We start from the raw sequence: 18,880 nt of genomic DNA on the forward strand, positions 1-18,880 counted from the left end.
GACTGGTCCATAATTTATCTGCTTACCCAAAGCAAGCCGTTGTACTGGTTTGGGGACAGTTCTAAAAAGCACTGTTTCTTTCAGGAAATAGTAGAGATGTTCTTTCATGGGCATCATTACTAGAAAGTAGACCCTAAGTGAAAGTAGACTCACTCCTGACACAATAAGAAAGCGTGAGAATCAGGTGCCAAATCACTGGCTTTAATTCCACAGCAGGAATACGATTTCAGGGCAAATCCTAACACTCACATTGAAGTATTATTGCTAGTCCAAAAATTTCACAAGGAATATAAAAATCATATTTACCAGATAATAAATACAATTTAAAAATTCACATCACACTCTAGTAAATTCTAAAATGATCATGATACAAATATTAGAACGAAAGGAAAAACTCACCTAGGGGTTTAGATTTTTTTCACTTCTACAAAACCAAAGACACTACAAGCATAGTTTATATTTGTGAAGCCTCACTTTTCATCACCTGCAGTCATTATTATGGTCATGATTAAATAATAAGCAATTAGTGTCTCGAGCCTATCTTCATTTAGCCCTTAAACCAAAATAAAAATTAACAAATTAGTTCTTTTTTTAAAACAAGAGTTCGCTTTGAGAAGACCTGTATTGCACATCATCGAATTCACTTCTATTTGAACAAACAATACGCGAAACAAAGATTCACGTTATAAAAATGCCTGAAACTCCTAGTCAGCGTTTTGTAAGGGCGGAGACTTTGTTTCTGTCTTTTAAAGGCATGCATTTCCCACTTATATTTAAGTTATGAGGATAATTGTTTTACAAAACATTTTAATGTGAGCTACGAAACCCTCCCCACAAACCACAGTTCCTAAACCTAAAATGCTACTTGTTTCCATGAGACCACAGGTGCCCGCACAGGGACCGTACATCACACAGTGTTCACAAGGCCATGTGGGTGTGAATAAACAATCCTTGTGGGCTCAGACACGCATATCATATGTGCTTTAATTTTCATGTATGTATAAGATACTCTTTCAAGTTCTTTACGTTAACACTGAAGGAGAAAACTTACACATGAGTACTAAGAAACCTGCTCCTCTCCAGTACTAAAAAAACCTGCATATACCAGTTGCCCCTCACAACCAAATATTGGATTGTTTGCTGGTGATGGTTGTTTCTCATTCTGGCCTGGTCTTAAAACGCAACGATTGCTGGACATACAGCAGCCATCCCATCTCCTTTGTCGAGAGTGGCCCAGGCCGGGGTTAGCAAGTCCTCTGAAGGCACTGTCAGGCCGGGCATTGTTTTCCCCTGAGGACACAGTCAGCAGTAAGCAACAGGCCAAGAGCTAAAGAGTGGCAGAGAAACACCTTCTAAAGCTATGGCAAATTAAAGAACGAGAAACCAATAGCTTCCCTAATCAAAGTTAGGGTTTTTTAAAAAAAAAAGTAAACTCAACTGAAAGCTGAAAGACATTAAATACTGCTTTTAAAATTATAAACCTAATGTATTATAAATCTAATGAATTCTTAATAAATTATAGTTACTTTCAAATATACTCCACCAGATCTTAAAATATACACATAGTCTCCCAACTCAGCTACACCCCGTATTTTCCTCTAGAGCACACAGAAGCCTGACAGCTACTTTTTACAACAGCAAAACAGAGACACTGGAGGGTCATCTTCTAATCTGTATTTTCCAGAGTTGGGCAGATCTTTGCACTCTGAGATAAATGTCCGCAGTTTGGTCTCTGGGAAGCCGTTTTGTTGGTAATGCTGTACAGAAGAATAAAAAACAGCTCTCATTAATAAACTCCTTGAAAACAGCTTTATTCCAAATTTAAAATAGAACATTCTGCCAGGTAGGGCATCCTCCTGGAGGGGTAGGGTAGTCACTTCCGAGTATTTTCAGGGAGGGGTGGTCTCCAGAGCCGCTCTGGTTTGGCTAAGGCAACGTGGGTCTGGGGTTCTGCACTGCCCTCCTGGCCTCTCCCTTCTGGGTCTGATTCAACCCAGAATAAGCATGTTGAAATCTCAGTCAGCCTGAGCCCTGCTTCCAGGAAGAATCCGGCCAGGCCTGTTCCAAGTCTGAGATCCTCTGTCACCACTCCACCCTTTAGCCCATGACCTTCAGGCCGGTGCATAGCAGGCACCTTGGGTGGCACCTGGTTCGGGCCACAAGAAGCCCAGCTGGTGCAGATTAACAATGATGCTGTTGGAGGCTGAGGGGTGGGTGGACCCAGCCTTCCTCAGAAGACCTCGGCACTCCTCTGAATGCTCCTGAACTATCCAGGTGTCTGGACCAAGATCTGAATGATGTAAGGGATCTCCAGTCCACACACCCTTTTGGAGTCCCCCTTCTGGACAGACAGGCTTGGTTAAGGGCCTCATATGTATATCAGTTTGGGATCTGAGACCTCTAGAATGTGCCGTGGCCAGAAAAGATCAGAAATAACTTAGCTTTCCCATTTGGAAGTCCCCTGAGCCCATGAAAAGAGGTTGACATCTGAACTATCACTCTCAGATTGTGTCATGGAGAGTCATCAAGTCATATAACTCTGAGAGATGTTGGATGTCGCCTTTAAATAACATATAGTTCTCTGCATGCAGAGTGGAAGTTAGTACATTTTTAGAGCATCATGGGAGGGATCTGGACAGGTACAGCTACATTCCTTCCCGGTCACCTTAGTGACTCTAAGCACAAATCTGCCAAGCAAGTATTGAGGACAGTCAGTTCCCGAAATCTGATTCAGTAAGAATGAGGTCATGGCCCTGGCTTCATGAGCAAGGCACTTCACGGTCCATCACCTCCTGACGGCGTTCCCTGCATCCCTGGACCATCCACACAGCGTCATACCCAGAAAGAGAAGTCCCCAAGTGAAAGTGTCTATGCCAGCAGTGTCCCTAACAGCATAAAGCTCTTAGAAATTGAAATATATATGGATATTTATTCTGCCTTTCCATATTTCAAAAGGCTAAACTGGTTTTTTTAATATCCCTTGTGAATGATAATACCAATAATAACAGTTTTTCGAATCAAGTTTTCAGCTGGGAAGAGGACCATGCATGGCCTTACAAAGAGTAATGTGTGCAGTTACAACACACGCTAAGTGAAGAGGTCAGTTTTTCTTTAAGAAAACTGCATTTTAAAAGATCCTCACCCCCAATTTGGCCTTTTTGAAATGACATTTGTTTACTCACCCAATACCTATTGGTTCTTATAATTCTAATAAAAGGTTAGAAAGCTTGTAAAAAAAAAAAGTACAATGAAGTGAAGATAAAATTTTCAACACTCTAGAAATTCTATTTCTCCTTCCTTTATGTTTCTCAGTATCTAAAATTGAAGTCTCTCTTCTCCACCCTTAAGGAATTAACATTCCATCAATTCCTTTCCCCCACAGGGACTATATTTTATTGTCACTCTGCAAGGTCTAGGAAAATGTTGCCACTATGGCTACTGATGAACCTACCTTAATTGTTTCATACGTATCAGTGATCAGTGCAATGAAAAGACTTAAAATCATGTATATAAAGAGGCTGATAAACGTGTAGAGGTAAGTTCTGCTAAATAACCAGACCAAGTAACTTTTTTGCTGCATTCCCGCAAATGTGGCAAACATATCGTCTCCATTTATCAGAGAGAAAAGGCACTCAGAGACCATGTTCAGAGAACGGAACTGAAAAAAGAAAAAAGAAAAGTTCACTTTATTCCACATTCCTCCCCATGAAAGACTTTATTCATGACTTCATAGTAAAAGTAATAGGACCAAATATCTCAAGGTACCCTTTCAAAGCAATAGCCCGAGGCAACTACACGCATTTGCTTGGTAACGCACACAATGTGTCCAAGCCTACTATTTTCCTGGGACATGCAGCTGCTTCTTGATGCTCCAGCTGATAGGGGCAGGTGGAACTGAAGGCAGAAGGGGGCAGTCTACGCCCTCAGTGCTTCTGTGAGTCAAGCCTTCTCCTCCCCTTTACCTTTGTGGAAAGAGACCTTTGAAATGTCTCTTCAGAGAAACCCAGGCCCCTTCGAGGCATGATCATACTTCTCGTTTTAAAGTTCATGCCGCTTAAGATAATGGCATAATAGTCAAGACTGTAATTCTAGTAACAAATATTCAAATATTTCTACAGGTTTCTGCCTATACTTTTTAAATAAAATCACATTTCGAGACACCTTACATAAATAGCCAACCCTCATATATATTAATGAGTCAAACTGACTAAACTTTACTTCTCTGGTAGTAATAACAACCTAATTATTTGACACATTCCATAAAAGAAATTGAGGAAGTTGAGGGAATCATTATTCTCTCAAGTTGGTCACGCCCTAACAGTTTATAAGCGTGGTAACAGATATTACGACCACCAACATTTTTAAGGCTGAGTCACAAAATAAAAGGAGTTCATTTGAAAGGAGAAAACAAGCCCCTGACACTGTTCTAAGAGCTTAATGGTACCAAGAAAAAAAAACTGCATCAGTACCTTCTCATGGTAAGGCCCCAGCACAATCCATCCACAGAAGCAATAGCCAAAATAAATCATAGCTGCGCAGCAGCAGAACCTCATGACGTTGGGCAGCGCCGCCTGAAGGGTCAGGATAAGGAGCTGGGAAAGAAGGAGAGGGCCTTAGAATGCTTCTCCTTCAGCCGAAGCAGTGCAACCACTTCGAAAGGAAGGAAGACCAAGAGCACAGAGAGCTGGGAAACTCCTTACATTGTACTTCTGGAAGAAGCTGAGGTACCGGATGACGCCGATCCACACAAGCAAGGTAGCGGTCCCAAGAAGTATGCTGCAGACATCATAACTTGTTAGACTCTAAAACAGAGTGGGAGCAAGTGATCAGAAGTTCGTCCGAGCAGGAACTATTTACTGGGTACCTATGAGTCGGGCGCTGTTCTAGGGGCTGAGGACAAAACAATGAAAAGACCAAATTTCCTACCCTCATGAAGCTTGCATTTTAAAGGTGGGGAGAGAAGTGACAGCATTAAATTAATAAGCACTTGATACATTAGCTGGTGGTATGTGCGGAGGAGAAAGTTCAGGAGAGGGGGTAAGGAATGGGCAGGGGGTTGCTTTTTAAGTAGGGTGATCACGGAAGGACTCACTGAAAAGGTAGCACTTGAGCAAAGACCTGAAGGGAGTGAAGGAGCAAACCAAAGTCAAGGCCAAGAGCATTCTAGGCACAGGAACCAGCAAGTGCAAAGGCCCCAAGGCAGGAGGGCACCTGGCGAGATAGTGAGTCTGGCTGGAGTAAGCGGTGAGGTCATAGAGGTAAGAGGGCAGGTAGTCAGGGCCTTGTGGGGAATTTAACAACTCTATCTTTACTTGGAACAGGGTAGGGAGATTTGAGAGCTCTGGAAGGGAGTGATGTGATCGAGAGCAGGCTGTCAGCAGAGTGAGAAGGCTACTGCAATAATGTCAGTGAGAGCTGATGGTGACTTGGTGGAGATGATGAAGTGATTTTTGAAGGCAGATCAATAGGACTGCCTCTTGGATTCAATGTGGAGAAGAGGGGGTTAACAAGAGAGAGTAGTCAAGGGTGAATCTATGGCTTTTGTCTTGAGCAACTGAAGAGAGCTGGTATTAACTGAAGTTAGAAAGGAGAAGCAGGTTTGGACCGTGGAGGTGAGGACCTTAGGAATTCTGTTTTAGGTATGTTAAGTTTGAGAGGCCAGGTAGACATCCAAGCGAAGGTGTGGAATAGACAGCTGGATATCTGAGACGAGTTGAGGGAAGAATTCCAATCTGTAGACACAAGTGTGGAAATCACTGGCAGGCAGATGCTATTTGAAAACATGGAACAGAATGAAATCACCAAGACAGTGGCAGAAAACAAAAGATGTCCAAGCATTACGCCTTGAAGCACTGTCACTTTAATAGTTGGGAAGATGATGGGAAACTGGCAAAGGAAAGTCACAAGACCCACCCCTAGTCTTCTTAGAAGGAGAACCAGGTAAGTGATAGTCCAGCAAAAAAACCAAAAACAAGCATCAGCAAAGAGGGAGTGTTCGAAGTGATAAAAACTGTGAATAGGTCAAAATGAGGATAAATAATTGATTACTGGACTTAGCAACGTGGGAGGTCCTTAGAAAGAACACTTCCTGTGGAGAGATAGGGCATCCCAGTCAGAATAGATTTGAGAAAGAATGGGAGAGCAGAATCAGCAAGAAGACAAACTACTCTTTTGAGGTCTTTTGCTACATAAAAGGGAACAGGAAATGGGGAAGTAACTGAAGGGAGAAATATATTAATGTTTTGTCTTTTTAGAAAGGAGAAAAAACCATGCTGATGAGAATGATGGGGTAGAGAGTGGGAAACTGACGATGCACGAGGAACGAAGGAAGCATAGTGGGAACTATGCACTTGAATGAGCAAGTGGGGACAGCATGTGGTAGGCATACTATACCCAGAGTAACAGACAAAAGCAGAATGTATGGGTACTGGTGCTGGTAGGTAAATCAATGAAGTGGGGGTTTGTGGAATATCTATTTTTTTCCTATTGTTCTTGTAAAACAGGAAATGAGGTCATCACCTGAGACTGGGGATGAGTCAGGGGTATTAGAGGTTTCAGAAGAGAAGAAAACATATGAAATTATAAGACAAGGGTAGTAAATGCTCTAGAAAAATGTGGAAAGAGCTCATTAAAGTCAATGGTAGTTGAGGTTGGGAAAGATAAAGATTTGCTGCCAATCTTCCCCTATTCCCGCCCCCCCGGAGTTAAGTGCTCTGATGGTTTACACAACAGCCCTGCCATGGTGGCAGCTGCCCTGTGTTGACCTAAACCTATTCTCTCCTTCTGAGGCTCGTGCACCCCTTGCAGTTGGGTGTGACTAAATCCTCTCCAGTGGAACGTGAACAGAAGTGAAGGCTACCACACTAGAGCCAAGGCTGTGAGACTGTGGGAGAATCACCTCCAAACCACACACGTTTTCCCTTCCACGGGCTGCAACCCATCTCTGAGACAACCCAGCATCAATCGTGCAGTCTGGACAAGCCCGTAATGGCTGGTGGAAAAACAAGATGGAAGAAATTTGGGTCCCTGAATGACTGTCCGGAGCTGAGCAACTCACCAACCTGCAAAACCCACCCTGACTATTTCATGAAGGAGAAACAAGCTCCTATCTTATCTGAGCCATTGCATTTGGGGATTTCTGCCCAGGAATTTGAATGAAAACAGGCTTATGCTCACTTTTAGTTGCAGCCAAAGCTAGAAACAATAAATTTGAACAGGATTACTTTGAACAACATTAGTTTTTTAATAAGATTTTCACTTTGGAGGAGAGGGTTGATTTCTAGTCTGGGTTAGTCATAACCCAAAATGGAAAACCTTGTAGTTCATCAATGGGAAAAATAAGAATATGGAAACATTCTCAAGTTGAATGGACAAGGGAAACAACTACAGCACTCATGTAATCATAGTTGGGCCTCACTCTGCACCCCCCAGCCCTACTCTGTTTTTGTTGAAGACTCTGGCATTCCTTTAAGAACAACAAAAAATACCTCCTACCTGAGATACCTTGGTGTGTTTATGAGTCTGGTCTGTGTAGGAGTTCACAGGCCCCACTCGGAGCTCAGATTTAGTAGGTCTAGTAGGTCTACCTCGGGCGTTTTTACCAGGCACCCCAATGATTCTGACGCAGACTTCTGTGGGTCACAGTTTGAAAACTCCACCTAATAAAGGATTTCCTGACTAGATTTAAGAAAATTGCTGCTACCAGTTCCAAGTTTACCCAATACTATGTTTGAAAGAAATCATTTACTCTACAAATTCTCACGCTCTGGAAAAAATAAATTACAGTTAATGCAAATCTGATACTAACAATGGCACAAATAGGAAAAAAGTTTACCTTGGCTTGGATTTCCATTTTCAGAATTGATCCAATGATCGTCAGTAAGTCACTGATTATAATCATAATGTACCATCCATTGACAAATTCCATTCGATCAGAAACCGAGACCTCCTTCTTATAATGGAGGAGGAAAAAATTGACAAATTCCTTTGGGGAAAAGATGGAGGTGGAGCACAGTGAATTTCTCGGTCAGTCACAATGTCTGTAACATTCCTAGAAAACAACACCCCCTACCTGTTGAAGCTGAATTCCTTTAATCACAGATCGAAAGCACAGGATTAACGAAGCCAAGCATATCAGAATGACAAAGGCATCAAAGATCATCATGTAGTGAGTGTTCCTCTGAACTGGAAGGAAAAGGATTACCTGTTTACGAAGTGGGACATTAATGTGGTCACAGCTACTTCCTTTTTTCCTTTTCACTCTTAGCCTCATTTATTTTAACCGCTGCATTGTATACCACAGTACAAATGTACAATATGTTAAAGGACGCTCAGGTTATAATCTGATTTTATTGTTTTTTTCTGCTAGAAACAATTCTCCAAGGCCTCTGTGCACAGGTGCAAGGGGTTCTTTAGGTGAATGAATATTCTAAAGGTGGAATTGTTGGGTTAAGGCACATGTATATTTCTAAAACAAGATGCTAAGAAATTGTTCTCCCAAAAGATCATGCCTCTTTACCTACCTATACCTTTCTCCACATCTTCTCCATTGATGGATATTAGTAATCTTTAATTTTTGCCAATCAAAATAGCAAATCTATTACTCCCAAATGTTTGAAATGCCGTCTTTATCATGTATATTACCCTTTTGAAGTGTTTTAGTATTTCAGTGCCTAAGACAAATATCTCTTATTACTCTTTTCTGGAATTTTTACAGGCTATTCTTGCTTTTTTATTTTTCCACAAATTACTTAGGATCAGATTGTTAAATTCCAATAAAAATCTTACTGGTAATTTTTGGGAGGGGGTAAATTTATAGGTTACTTAAGGGAGAATTGGCATACTCATGATGTTGAATCTATTGTCCAAAAACACGGTGAGCCTTCTCATTGATTCGCGTCTTCTTTTAGCATCCTCTTGAAGACTTTTTAAATTTTATATGGATCCTTCATACTCTTTTTTGGAGTAATTTAAATAATCCAAGTATTCTTTACACAAAGACAACAAAGAGAAAAAGCCCTGATAAATGTTCTTCCTATAAGTATCTAGAAGGTTTCAAGTCCTTCTTTTAAAAATCGCCCTGGCCGCACCCCTGCAGGGCCGCTGCCTCTTGGCCCTCACCTGGTACATAAGCCTCGCTGCGGTTCTGACTCCGCACGGGCTGGCCAGGTTCCGGAGGCCCTTCTCAGATCGCAGCCCCTCCCCACCTTTGGGCCGCTTGTTCCCTCTTTTGCCTCTTAGCGGCCTCAGGACCCGGATGCGCCCTGCGAGGATGAACCCACGTGGGAGATGGCGTGGTTGGTGAAAGGACTCGGGAGGGGCGTCAGCGGGACAGTGTGGGGCGGCTAAGGTCTTAAGAAGGAGAGTTGAAGGGAGGCGCTGGCCAATGTCTGACCGCAGTCTGACTTTGGGAGAAGGGGTGGCTAGGTCGCTGCCAGGTGAGGGAATGGAGGGGTGGAGGAGGGGGGCAAAGGAGTGCAGCGTTGGTAAGGGCTTGAATAGGACGCAGGCTGGGCCCAGAGCGGGGTGTCAGGGGGCAAAGGTGAAGAAGGTACAGCTGCAATCTCTCCCCTCCTCGCTGGCCTGGGTGGCCTGTTTGGAAAGAGGACTGGACCCTTGTGAGCGGTGTCGTGAAGAGGTGGGTACAGGAGAGGATTGGCCTGAAGACATCTGGAGGCAGATTTTGAAAGGGTTTAACGGGAGGGGGAAGGGCCCACAGTAGAATTTGAGTGGAATAAAGAGAACTGAGGTTTGCAGAAAGAAGAGATCTATTGGTGGGCGGAGGTAAGGGAGAAGTGAGAGCCTAGGAGAGTTTAGGGGGGAAGGGCAACGGAGATGGGACACTGGGGCCACATGCTCATACAGGTTTGGGGGTTCCCTTCAGCTGTGGGAAGGAAGAGAGAGCAGAGTAGAGCAGTACCACTGCAAACATTTCTGCTTGCCAGGCCCTCGGCCTTTAACAGGGAGGGAAGGGCATGCTGGGCAGGGCAGGTGGGTTTGGAGAGTTGGAGCTGGCTGAGGGTTCAAATGGATTTGCTCTCCAATGCTGCCTAGCTGCCCCTCTCTTCCTTTCCTGGTTAAGAAAGGGGGGGGGGGGGAAGGGGGAGAAACTGGCATTCCAGGAGTGTGGTAAAGGAGTGAAGGACTTTTGTAGTTTTTAGCAGTGCGAGAATAGGGAGAGTCCTGCCCTGCTGGACCCTATATGCTGAGGCGGAGGCTCTGGCATCTGAGAAACGGACCAGCACACACAGGAGGGCATCCAAGCAGCAGGCTTATGAAATGAGCCCTTTACTCTCCAGACCTGTCTTCTGCTGTTTAGGTGCCAGTAGGGAGTGGTCAGTATTTATATATCAGAAACGTCCCTGGTGAAGTAAATGTCCCTGTCCCAGGAGATGCTGCCCCAGTGGGTGCTGCCCCAGAGGGCATCTTGTTCTGTGTGCTTGGCAAGGGGAAGGGCTGAGATAGAGTTTGGGGGACAGTTCTGGTCCCATAAGTGAAGTGATTGATGATGGAAAGGGTCTTCTTTGGCTCTAGCCACTTTGACCAGTTCTCCCTAAAGATGAAAGTTAATGCTAATATTGTAACAAAATTAGGTGGGTCCCCTATGGACTTGAGGAATCAAGTGAGAAGGTGTCAGAGAATAATTGCCTTTCCCATCTGCTGTTAAGTATAGGACCGTTCTTGCCATGAGTTACTGAGCCCGGAAATTCTCGGAGTTGGTGTTGTGTTGAGACTTGGCATTGCTGAATAACTCAGACCACAGTGCTTTGCTGTATTCTTCCTTATTTTCTAATGGTGAGCAATGTGGAGGCAATAACTTCATCTCCTAGGGTTTATAGCTTCCAATTGTATTTTAACTATTTTTAGGGGAAGTCATGGAATACGTGGCTCCATTTCAGCTTGAATTTTCCCCAAATTTAATGGATTTAAGCAGGACTGCTAGAAGGGGATCCAGAGGCTGGTCCCTGAACTGTGAGGTACCGGCTGCACAGCCCCTCCAACAGGGGGTGCCCAAGCCACCTCTCTGACCCACATGGCACTTGTGCATTGGTATCGGGGTGGAGGCATCTCACCAACACCCAGGATAGCTCTGTCTTGTCAAAAAGCCACCAGTGATGGTGCCTGCGGCTTCGTACGGTGCTGTTTGGCTGAAGCAGTTTAAGTGGCTTCAGCAGCCCCCAGGAGGTGTCTCCTGGGACCAGGAGGAACAGATGAGGGAGGCAGAGGGAGCATCAGTCTACAGAGGACAGCAGAGTTGAGGCTCAGTCTTTGCTTACTAAAGAAGGCAATCTTCTCAATCCTAAGAACCAAAGATGTGATAAGCACATATTGATCCAGAGCCCATGTGCCCGGACCCTGGCTCTCTCAGTTTTGGTGAGCCAGCTATGTGAAGTTGATGGCTGGGACACTAACTTCTGGAAAGTGCAGCAGCTGAGACATCACAGACATCTCCCAGCAAAAGAATAGAGGCTATAAAGCTGCAAATGATCCTCACAAACTATCAACCTCTGGGACCGGAGGCTCCAGGCATCTATCTCAGGCCAATGGAAGGACACTTTCCTCTACCTCCTCTGACCAACATGCAGCATCCCTCACAGTCTCAGGAATTCTTCACCAACTCCTAGATAGAATAGGGTGAGAGTTTTGTGGTTCTCAATAAACAGGGTCTACTGTCCCATCCAAGCCTGAAGTAGCTACAGAAGACAAAACATCACCCCTCAGCAACCCAAAAAAGAAATTTGAGAACAATGTCTCTAAGGAGGGAGTTGTTGCAGGAGACAGCATAGGAAGAACCATGAGACTATGCTGCTGTTGCTGGCCAGTGGCTCGCATCCTGGTTGCCAGGCAATGCCTTTTAGCCCTTAGGTAGCAGCTGGGAATGAGCTGCCAGAGGGGAAATAAAGGCAAGGCCTTCACCATTGCAATCTAACAAAGAACTTAGTACAGGAGGCTAAAAGCAAAGGAAGACATGTCTCACCCATTGACCCAGTAGTCCTGAGCCTGGTTCAATAAGACTGCCAGGCATTCCAAACAACAAGCAAAGCTATGATAGTGCAGAGGGGGGAGCCCTTGAAAGTCTGTGTGTATCATCTCTACTAGCTGGGAAAAGGAAAACTTTGAGACCATGTATTCATCCAAAGGCCTAGAAGGGGAGGGGTCTACAGTGCCCAAAGAAAAAGCCCATAAGACAATTTTGGTTAATTGCCTGACTCCTTTCACCTATACAAAATGAACAAATAGAGTCTGAAGCAGGATAAGGATTTGGGCTAATAGAACCCCACATATAACATTTGGGGTTCCCATGGGAAACCTGGCACCACCTTTACTCATCAATCAATATATAACTTCTTCACCCCCATCCCATCAACTCTATAAGTCCTTAGAACAAAGGTTTTGCTCTCTTGGCTCTTTCGCCATACAGGGTGGGGGCCAGGGCCTGGCCAGCCAGCCTCTGGCCAGGGGGTCCCTAGCCACCCCCTTTTTTGGCCACCTGGCTTCTTGCCACCTTGCTCTTACTGCCCTGCTTTTGCCACCCTTGTTTTTCCTCTCTCATTAGAACTTAGCACTAATAAACTTTGCCTGCACACTTAAAAAAAAAAATCACCACAACCATCAATCAAAGATCTTTAATTAACAACTTGTGGTGTCTTGTTCTTAAAACAGTTAGCCACACTGCATATCCTATGAAAATATACATATCTAGGTATAAAATGTTTATTAATAACCCACCTTGCGCCAGGTGGGTTATTAGTAAGAGACAATGTTGAACAGGATAGACAGCATCCCTATTTTTACAGATGAAGAAACTAAGGCTCAGAAGAGAACTCACACATTACAGTCATCTTCTACCCAAGTCAAAAGGTAGACTGAATGCCATTGAGAATTTTGGAGCTGAACTGGAGAAAACTGAGTGGAAAGACTTAACCTCATTTTCTAGCCTCTTGTAAGTAACTTAGTGGTATGTCGTGCTGGACCTAATGAGTAGGTCAGGGACTCTTGGATTCCAGTGAGCAGAACAATCATTCCAGATGCCTAAGATGCAGTTTCCTTGCTTCATGTAACACCGTCAGTATGTCTGGGGCGGGGCCTAGGAATATGCAGATAGTCCTTACTTGTATCATACTTGCACAGTAATTGCTTTAAGGTTTCCTACTGGTCGATGCACAAAGTTCAGAAGTAGTAAAATGAGATAATAATAGTAAATAAAATGAAATTTATTCATTCTAATACTCTTTTCACTTAATAATAGGTAACTTCAAATGTATGAGGCTCTTGAATCACAACTTTTATTTCAATCTCAAGTTGTTTATTTGAAACCCAGCCTCTTTTGTCATGGGTAGACATCGTAATACTTCTCCACAAGCTTTAGGGAAAATGAGAGCATATGAAAGTGCCTGAAACACAGGCTTTCTTGCAAATGCTTGTTTCTCAGTTTTTAAGTTTTTCTAAAGTAGATTTAGACCTTTGTGTAACAATTAGATGCCCTTGGCCAATATAGTGGGATGCCTCATTACAGAACTGGTCTTCAGCACTTTACCAGCAAAGAGCAGTCCAACTGGTCAGACAAACACGAGCTCTGTCCGGAGCACGTGGTGGCTGAGATCTCCGCCCACCTCTCTTCACCTGGCTGCACTCACGCTGGCCAGGACTCTGCACTTGCAAGTCCCCAGGGTCTCTGCATGGGCGGCTCTGTCTCATCAGTCAGGCCTCACCTAAGATCTGCTGCCCCTCGGTGAGGCCTTCCCTCACTATGCAATATAAGTGACCTCTCTTCTCCCCACTCCCCCACACTAACCCCATGCATGGAGAGCCCATAAAACGGTTTCTGATTCCGTGGGTAGGGCTGGAGAATGTGCATTTCTTACGAGTTCCCAAGGGAGGCCAAGAAACACTGATGTAGAGTGACAGACACTGGAGACAGACGGCAAGCGTTTGAAACCTGACTCTGCCACGTATTGGCCATGTAACCTTGGACGAGTCTGTAACTTCTCTGTGCTTCAGTTTTCTTACCTGAGAAGTGGGAAGAATCCTGCCTGTCCCACTGGGGTGGCTACGAGTGTCAAATGAGTTAATTCATACAGGGTGCTTAGAACTCTGCATAGCATATGTATTAGCTACTATGCTTTATTTTCTTCATATTCTCCCATCTGAAAGTATTTTCTTCATTAACTTGTTTCCTTCCTTGCCTGTGTCACTGCAGTAGAACACAGTGCTATAAAGTCGGGGGTCTCGTCTATCTGTAAAGATAGCAATATTGCCTATCTCAAGGATATTTTAAAATATTAAAATGAGAGAAATATAGGTAGAAGTACTTACACAATAAGCATTTAAAACGTTGGTTTGAGTGTGATTTTTTTTCTTTTTTTTTGCGGGGGGGACTGGAAGTATTTTTTTTAATAAGGAGTGAGCCAATGAGGGCACGGGGAGAAGGCAGGAAAAGTCACTTTAGATACTAATAACTCATGTGTCACCTGGAACACCAGCTAACTACAACAAGTTGATCTGCTTGCAGAAATTTAGGGACCTGGAATCAGTACAATCTTTCAGTTGATGCTCCACATATCCCTGAGACCAGTAATTTAATGACCATTTTGAAAACTAGTAAAATATACCACTTACCTGACCCAGACACATGCCAGTCTTTGCATTCTCTGATGGAAATGTCATTATCTAAACTTATTTTAATTCTTCCACTATGGGCTTTGTTGTCAAATGTTATCTGCAAAGAAAAGGAAAAGGGTCAATACATACCTACAGTTTTTGAGGCCACGATACCTCCATGCATTAATTAGAAAGCAATTCTTTCAATGTAAGAAGAAACCCAGAGTCCCATCCCTGACCTATCGCTAACGCTGTTCAACCCTGGGAAGTTCACTTTTATTTCTCAGTGAAATGAGAAGTTTGAACTGTATCTTCTACAGAAACTTTTCAGTCATAAAATCCTATGTTCCTAGGACAATATTCCAGCCCTAGAAAACTTCTAAAATAAGAGAACTTCCCCCTCCTTCCCATTCTAAGTACCTCTAGATGCCCTCTTGATATGAGCAAGAGCTGGTACAAAGCTTCCAGTTATAAAACAAATAAGCCACGGAGAGGCAGTGTACAGCAGAGGGAATACAGCTGACATTGTAATAATGTTGCTTGGTGACAGATGGTTACTAGACTCAGTGTGGTGATCACCTCGTAGGGTATGTAAATGTTGAATCACTACGTTGTACACCTGAAACTAATATAATGTCATATGCCAACTATACTTTAATAAAAAGAAACTTTTTAAAGAGCTCGTACCACTGTGCTTTTCTCCAGCAGTCCCTCAGCTAGGGGTAGGTTTTTAGTGCTGCTGAAATTCTTACTGACACAGAGGCTCATTATTTCTCTTGAGACATCTCAGGTGGAACTTTTTTGATTTTCCTTCTGGACCTAGGTTTCCTAGTCACGGCAGAACCATATGTGTTACCAAGGATGTGGTCCCAGAGAACCAGCTGCCATGGTCTGTCTTCATGGATAACTGTTCGGGGCACCAGGCACAGAGTGAACCATGCCAGAACTCCTCCCTCAGCCCCTCCGCTGCTCCCCTTCCAGCTCCTTCCACTTTACCCTTGCAGGGAGAAGAAAGGCAAGGCAAGAAAATCAGTCTCTTTTTAAAGCACCTTCTCTTTCAAGTCCTTTAAAAAGTCTGTCATTTAAATGAGTTTTACTGTAGCTTCTGCATGTGGGGTAATGAGATATCACTTCAGAGAAAAGATAAAAGATAAATCTAAGGAGCCTGGTCTCTGTCTCAGCGTATTGGATTGTAAACTTCTTCCCTTGACAAGCAACCAACGCCATTGTCAGTGTCTGTCCGCCTCCACAGCTGCTGGAGGACCCAGCCCATCACCTCACACAAGGAAAATGCTCATACTTTTTGAATGACTTACAAATCCTTACCAAGGGAAAACCATGTTTTCCCAAAGAGCCTCGGGGCCTTAGGAAATATTAGGTACACACTAAATATCTGTTGAGTAAATACACTTTGGTTTAATGTCAATCACAGCTCAGTAAATTCTTTAAACAAATAAGAAAAATACTGGGTGAAATTAACAGATTAAATAGTATAGGGGGAAGAATTAGTAAATTTGAAGGCATAGCAATAGGACCTATCTAAATGAAACAGAGAAATAAGAGAATGAAAAATGAAGCAAAAAAGAGAGCATTGGTGAGCTGTGGAACAACTTCAAATGCCCAGAAACACATGTATATTTGAAGAAATTATACTAAGTCAATGTCAAATATAATGAAAATACAAACCCACAGAACCAAGATGTTCAATGAAACCCAAACACCAGAAATGGGAGGAAAAGTACACCAATGATCAAATTGTTAAAATCAAAGACAAAGATAAAAATTTAAAAGCATCCAGACTGAGGTAAACACATCCCATACAGAAGAACAAAGATTAAGATGACAGCAGATTTCTCATCAAAAACAATGTGAGCTGGGAGAGCAACATTTTTAGAGTTCAGGGCAAAAAAAAAACCAACCTAGAATTCTATACCCACTGAAACTACCTTTTAAAAATGAAGGAGAAATACTTTTCCAGACGTACAAAAGCTGAGAGAATTCATCGCCAGCGGTCTTCACTATAAGAAATGTTAAAGGAGGCCCTTCATGCAGGAGGAAAATGATGCCAGATGAAAACTTGGAGCTACACCAAGGAATGAAGCACCATGGAAATGCTAACTATATGGGCCAGTATAAACGCTTTTTTCTTATTATTTAAATTGTTTTAAAAGGCAAGTGACTGCTTAAAGCAAAAATAATAATTTTTATAACAAATCTGGAAAGTAAATCGTATCACAACAACATAAAGGCCATGCTTGAAGAAATGGAAATGTATTGTTGTTAAGTTCTTATACCAGTTATGTAGTGGTATAGCATCTGAATGTAGGCTGTATTAAGTTAAATGTGTGCACTATATACCCAAAAACAATACAACAGAGAGTTATAGCTAATAAAAGCTAACAAATGAGATAAAATGGAATCATAAAAATAATCCAAAAGGAAGCAGAGAAAGAGAGAAACCATATTAATAATCACATGCAATTTAATTGATCTAAGCACCCTAATTAAGAGATTGCAAGGTTGCATAAAAAACCAAGACCATGGTGTCAAATAAGAAACCCACTCTAAATATAAGCCGCATATAGGTTTAAAATGATGAAATAAAAGAAGATATACCATGCCAACATTAATTTAAAAGAAGCTGAAGTAGCTATATTAACATCAAAGTACACTGTAGAACAAAGAATATTACCAGTGTTAAAGATTGCTATTTCAAAGTGACAAAAGAATCAGTTCAATTGAACACAAGAACCCTAGATGTTTATACACCTAAGAAAGAGCTTCAAAATACATGATGCAAGAATTTATCAAACTACTTTGAGTGAATACTATTGTACTACTTTTACATCATAAATCCAACTGGGCACACACAGAAAACGTTTAATAAATAGCTGTTGAATAAATTCAAATATATACTATATACTAGATCTTTGGGTGGTCCTTCATATATGTTATCTTCAGTCTTGACAACAACTTTGTCCAGTTTGTGAGCATTAATCTCATTTAACAAATGAGAAAACTGAAGCTCAAACCAATTAAGTAATTTGCCTAAAGTTACATAGCTACTAACTGGTGAGCTGGAATTAAAATCCAGGCTTGTCTGACAGCGAAGTCCCTGCATTGTGCCTCATTTGCACGCTGCCCCATTCATGTTTACCTATGACAATGAAGTACCCCCAATGGCTTTTATCAAACCACCATAAGTTCTACCAGGGTCCTATGAGATGCATTGTCAAATCCATAATGCACACACAGAGACTGGGATGATTCTACAATAATGGTGAAAATCTAACATCTGCACGTGTCTAATAGGTCAGGTTGCTTTTAACCACCAGACTGAGTCATTTAAAAGGATCTCCAAAGTCAATATTCAGAAATCGATGGCATTTTTATATACCAATAATGAACTATCAGAAAGAGAAACTAAGAAAACAATCCCATTTACTACAGCAATAAAAAAAAAAATTAAGCACTTAGGAATAAATTTACCCAGGCAGGTAAAAGACCTGTACTCATAACACTTGAGGACACTGAAGAGAGAAATTGAGGAAGATACAAGTAAGTGGAAGCACATACCGTGCTCACAGATAGAAACAATTAACATCATCACAATGTCCATACTACCCAAAGCAATCTGTAGATCCAATGCAATCCCTATTAAAATACTAATGGTATATTTCACAGATCTAGAACAAATATTCCAAAAATTTATATGGAACCAAAAAAGACCCCGAATAGCCTCGGCAGTCCTGAGAAAGAACAAAGTTGGAGGGATCACAATACCTGATATCAAACTGCACTATAAGGCCACTGGAATCAAGACAGTCTGGCATTGGCATAGGAACAGGCACATAGACTGATGGAACAGAACAGAGGGCCCAGAAATAAACCCGTGTCTCTATGGTCAATTAATATTTGGTAAAGGAGGCACAAGCATACAATGGAGTAAAAATAACCTCTTCAGTAAATAGTGTTGGGAGAACTGGACTGGTACATGTAAAAAAAAAAAAGAAAACTAGACCACCAACTTACACCATACAACAGAATAAACTCAAAATGGATAAAAGTGTGACACCATGAAAGTCCCAGAGGAAAACATATGCAGTAAAATTTCAGTTACCCCACATAGCAATATTTTTGCCTATATATATCTCCCATATATGTCCCATTTGATATATCTCCCAGGGCAAAGGAAATAAAGGAAAAAATAAACAAATGGGACTATATCAAATTTAAAAGCTTCTGCACAGCTAAAGAAACCATCATCAAAATGAAGAGA

General features: G+C 42.3%; 1 protein-coding gene across 2 annotated transcripts in view; it reads right to left on the reverse strand.

Annotated features, from left to right (window-relative positions):
- Positions 1–192: 192 nt before the first annotated feature.
- The window catches only part of MCOLN3 (mucolipin TRP cation channel 3), a 34,891-nt gene continuing 16,203 nt past the window's right edge, over positions 193–18,880 (reverse strand). The window contains exons 7-14 of one of the 2 annotated variants that reach the window (XM_053921685.1): positions 15,458–15,598; positions 14,620–14,719; positions 8,072–8,184; positions 7,835–7,984; positions 4,701–4,802; positions 4,470–4,592; positions 3,452–3,658; positions 193–1,757 (exon numbers count right to left, since the gene is read on the reverse strand). In XM_053921685.1, coding sequence (XP_053777660.1) covers positions 1,623–1,757; positions 3,452–3,658; positions 4,470–4,592; positions 4,701–4,802; positions 7,835–7,984; positions 8,072–8,184; positions 14,620–14,719; positions 15,458–15,598 — 1,071 coding nt within the window. In that variant the 3' untranslated portion in view covers positions 193–1,622. The remainder of the gene's footprint in view (positions 1,758–3,451; positions 3,659–4,469; positions 4,593–4,700; positions 4,803–7,834; positions 7,985–8,071; positions 8,185–14,619; positions 14,720–15,457; positions 15,599–18,880) is intronic. The other variant, XM_053921686.1, reaches the window with a different exon arrangement.

This window comes from Desmodus rotundus, chromosome 3, assembly GCF_022682495.2.
Source record: "Desmodus rotundus isolate HL8 chromosome 3, HLdesRot8A.1, whole genome shotgun sequence".
Classification (NCBI taxonomy): domain Eukaryota; kingdom Metazoa; phylum Chordata; class Mammalia; order Chiroptera; family Phyllostomidae; genus Desmodus; species Desmodus rotundus.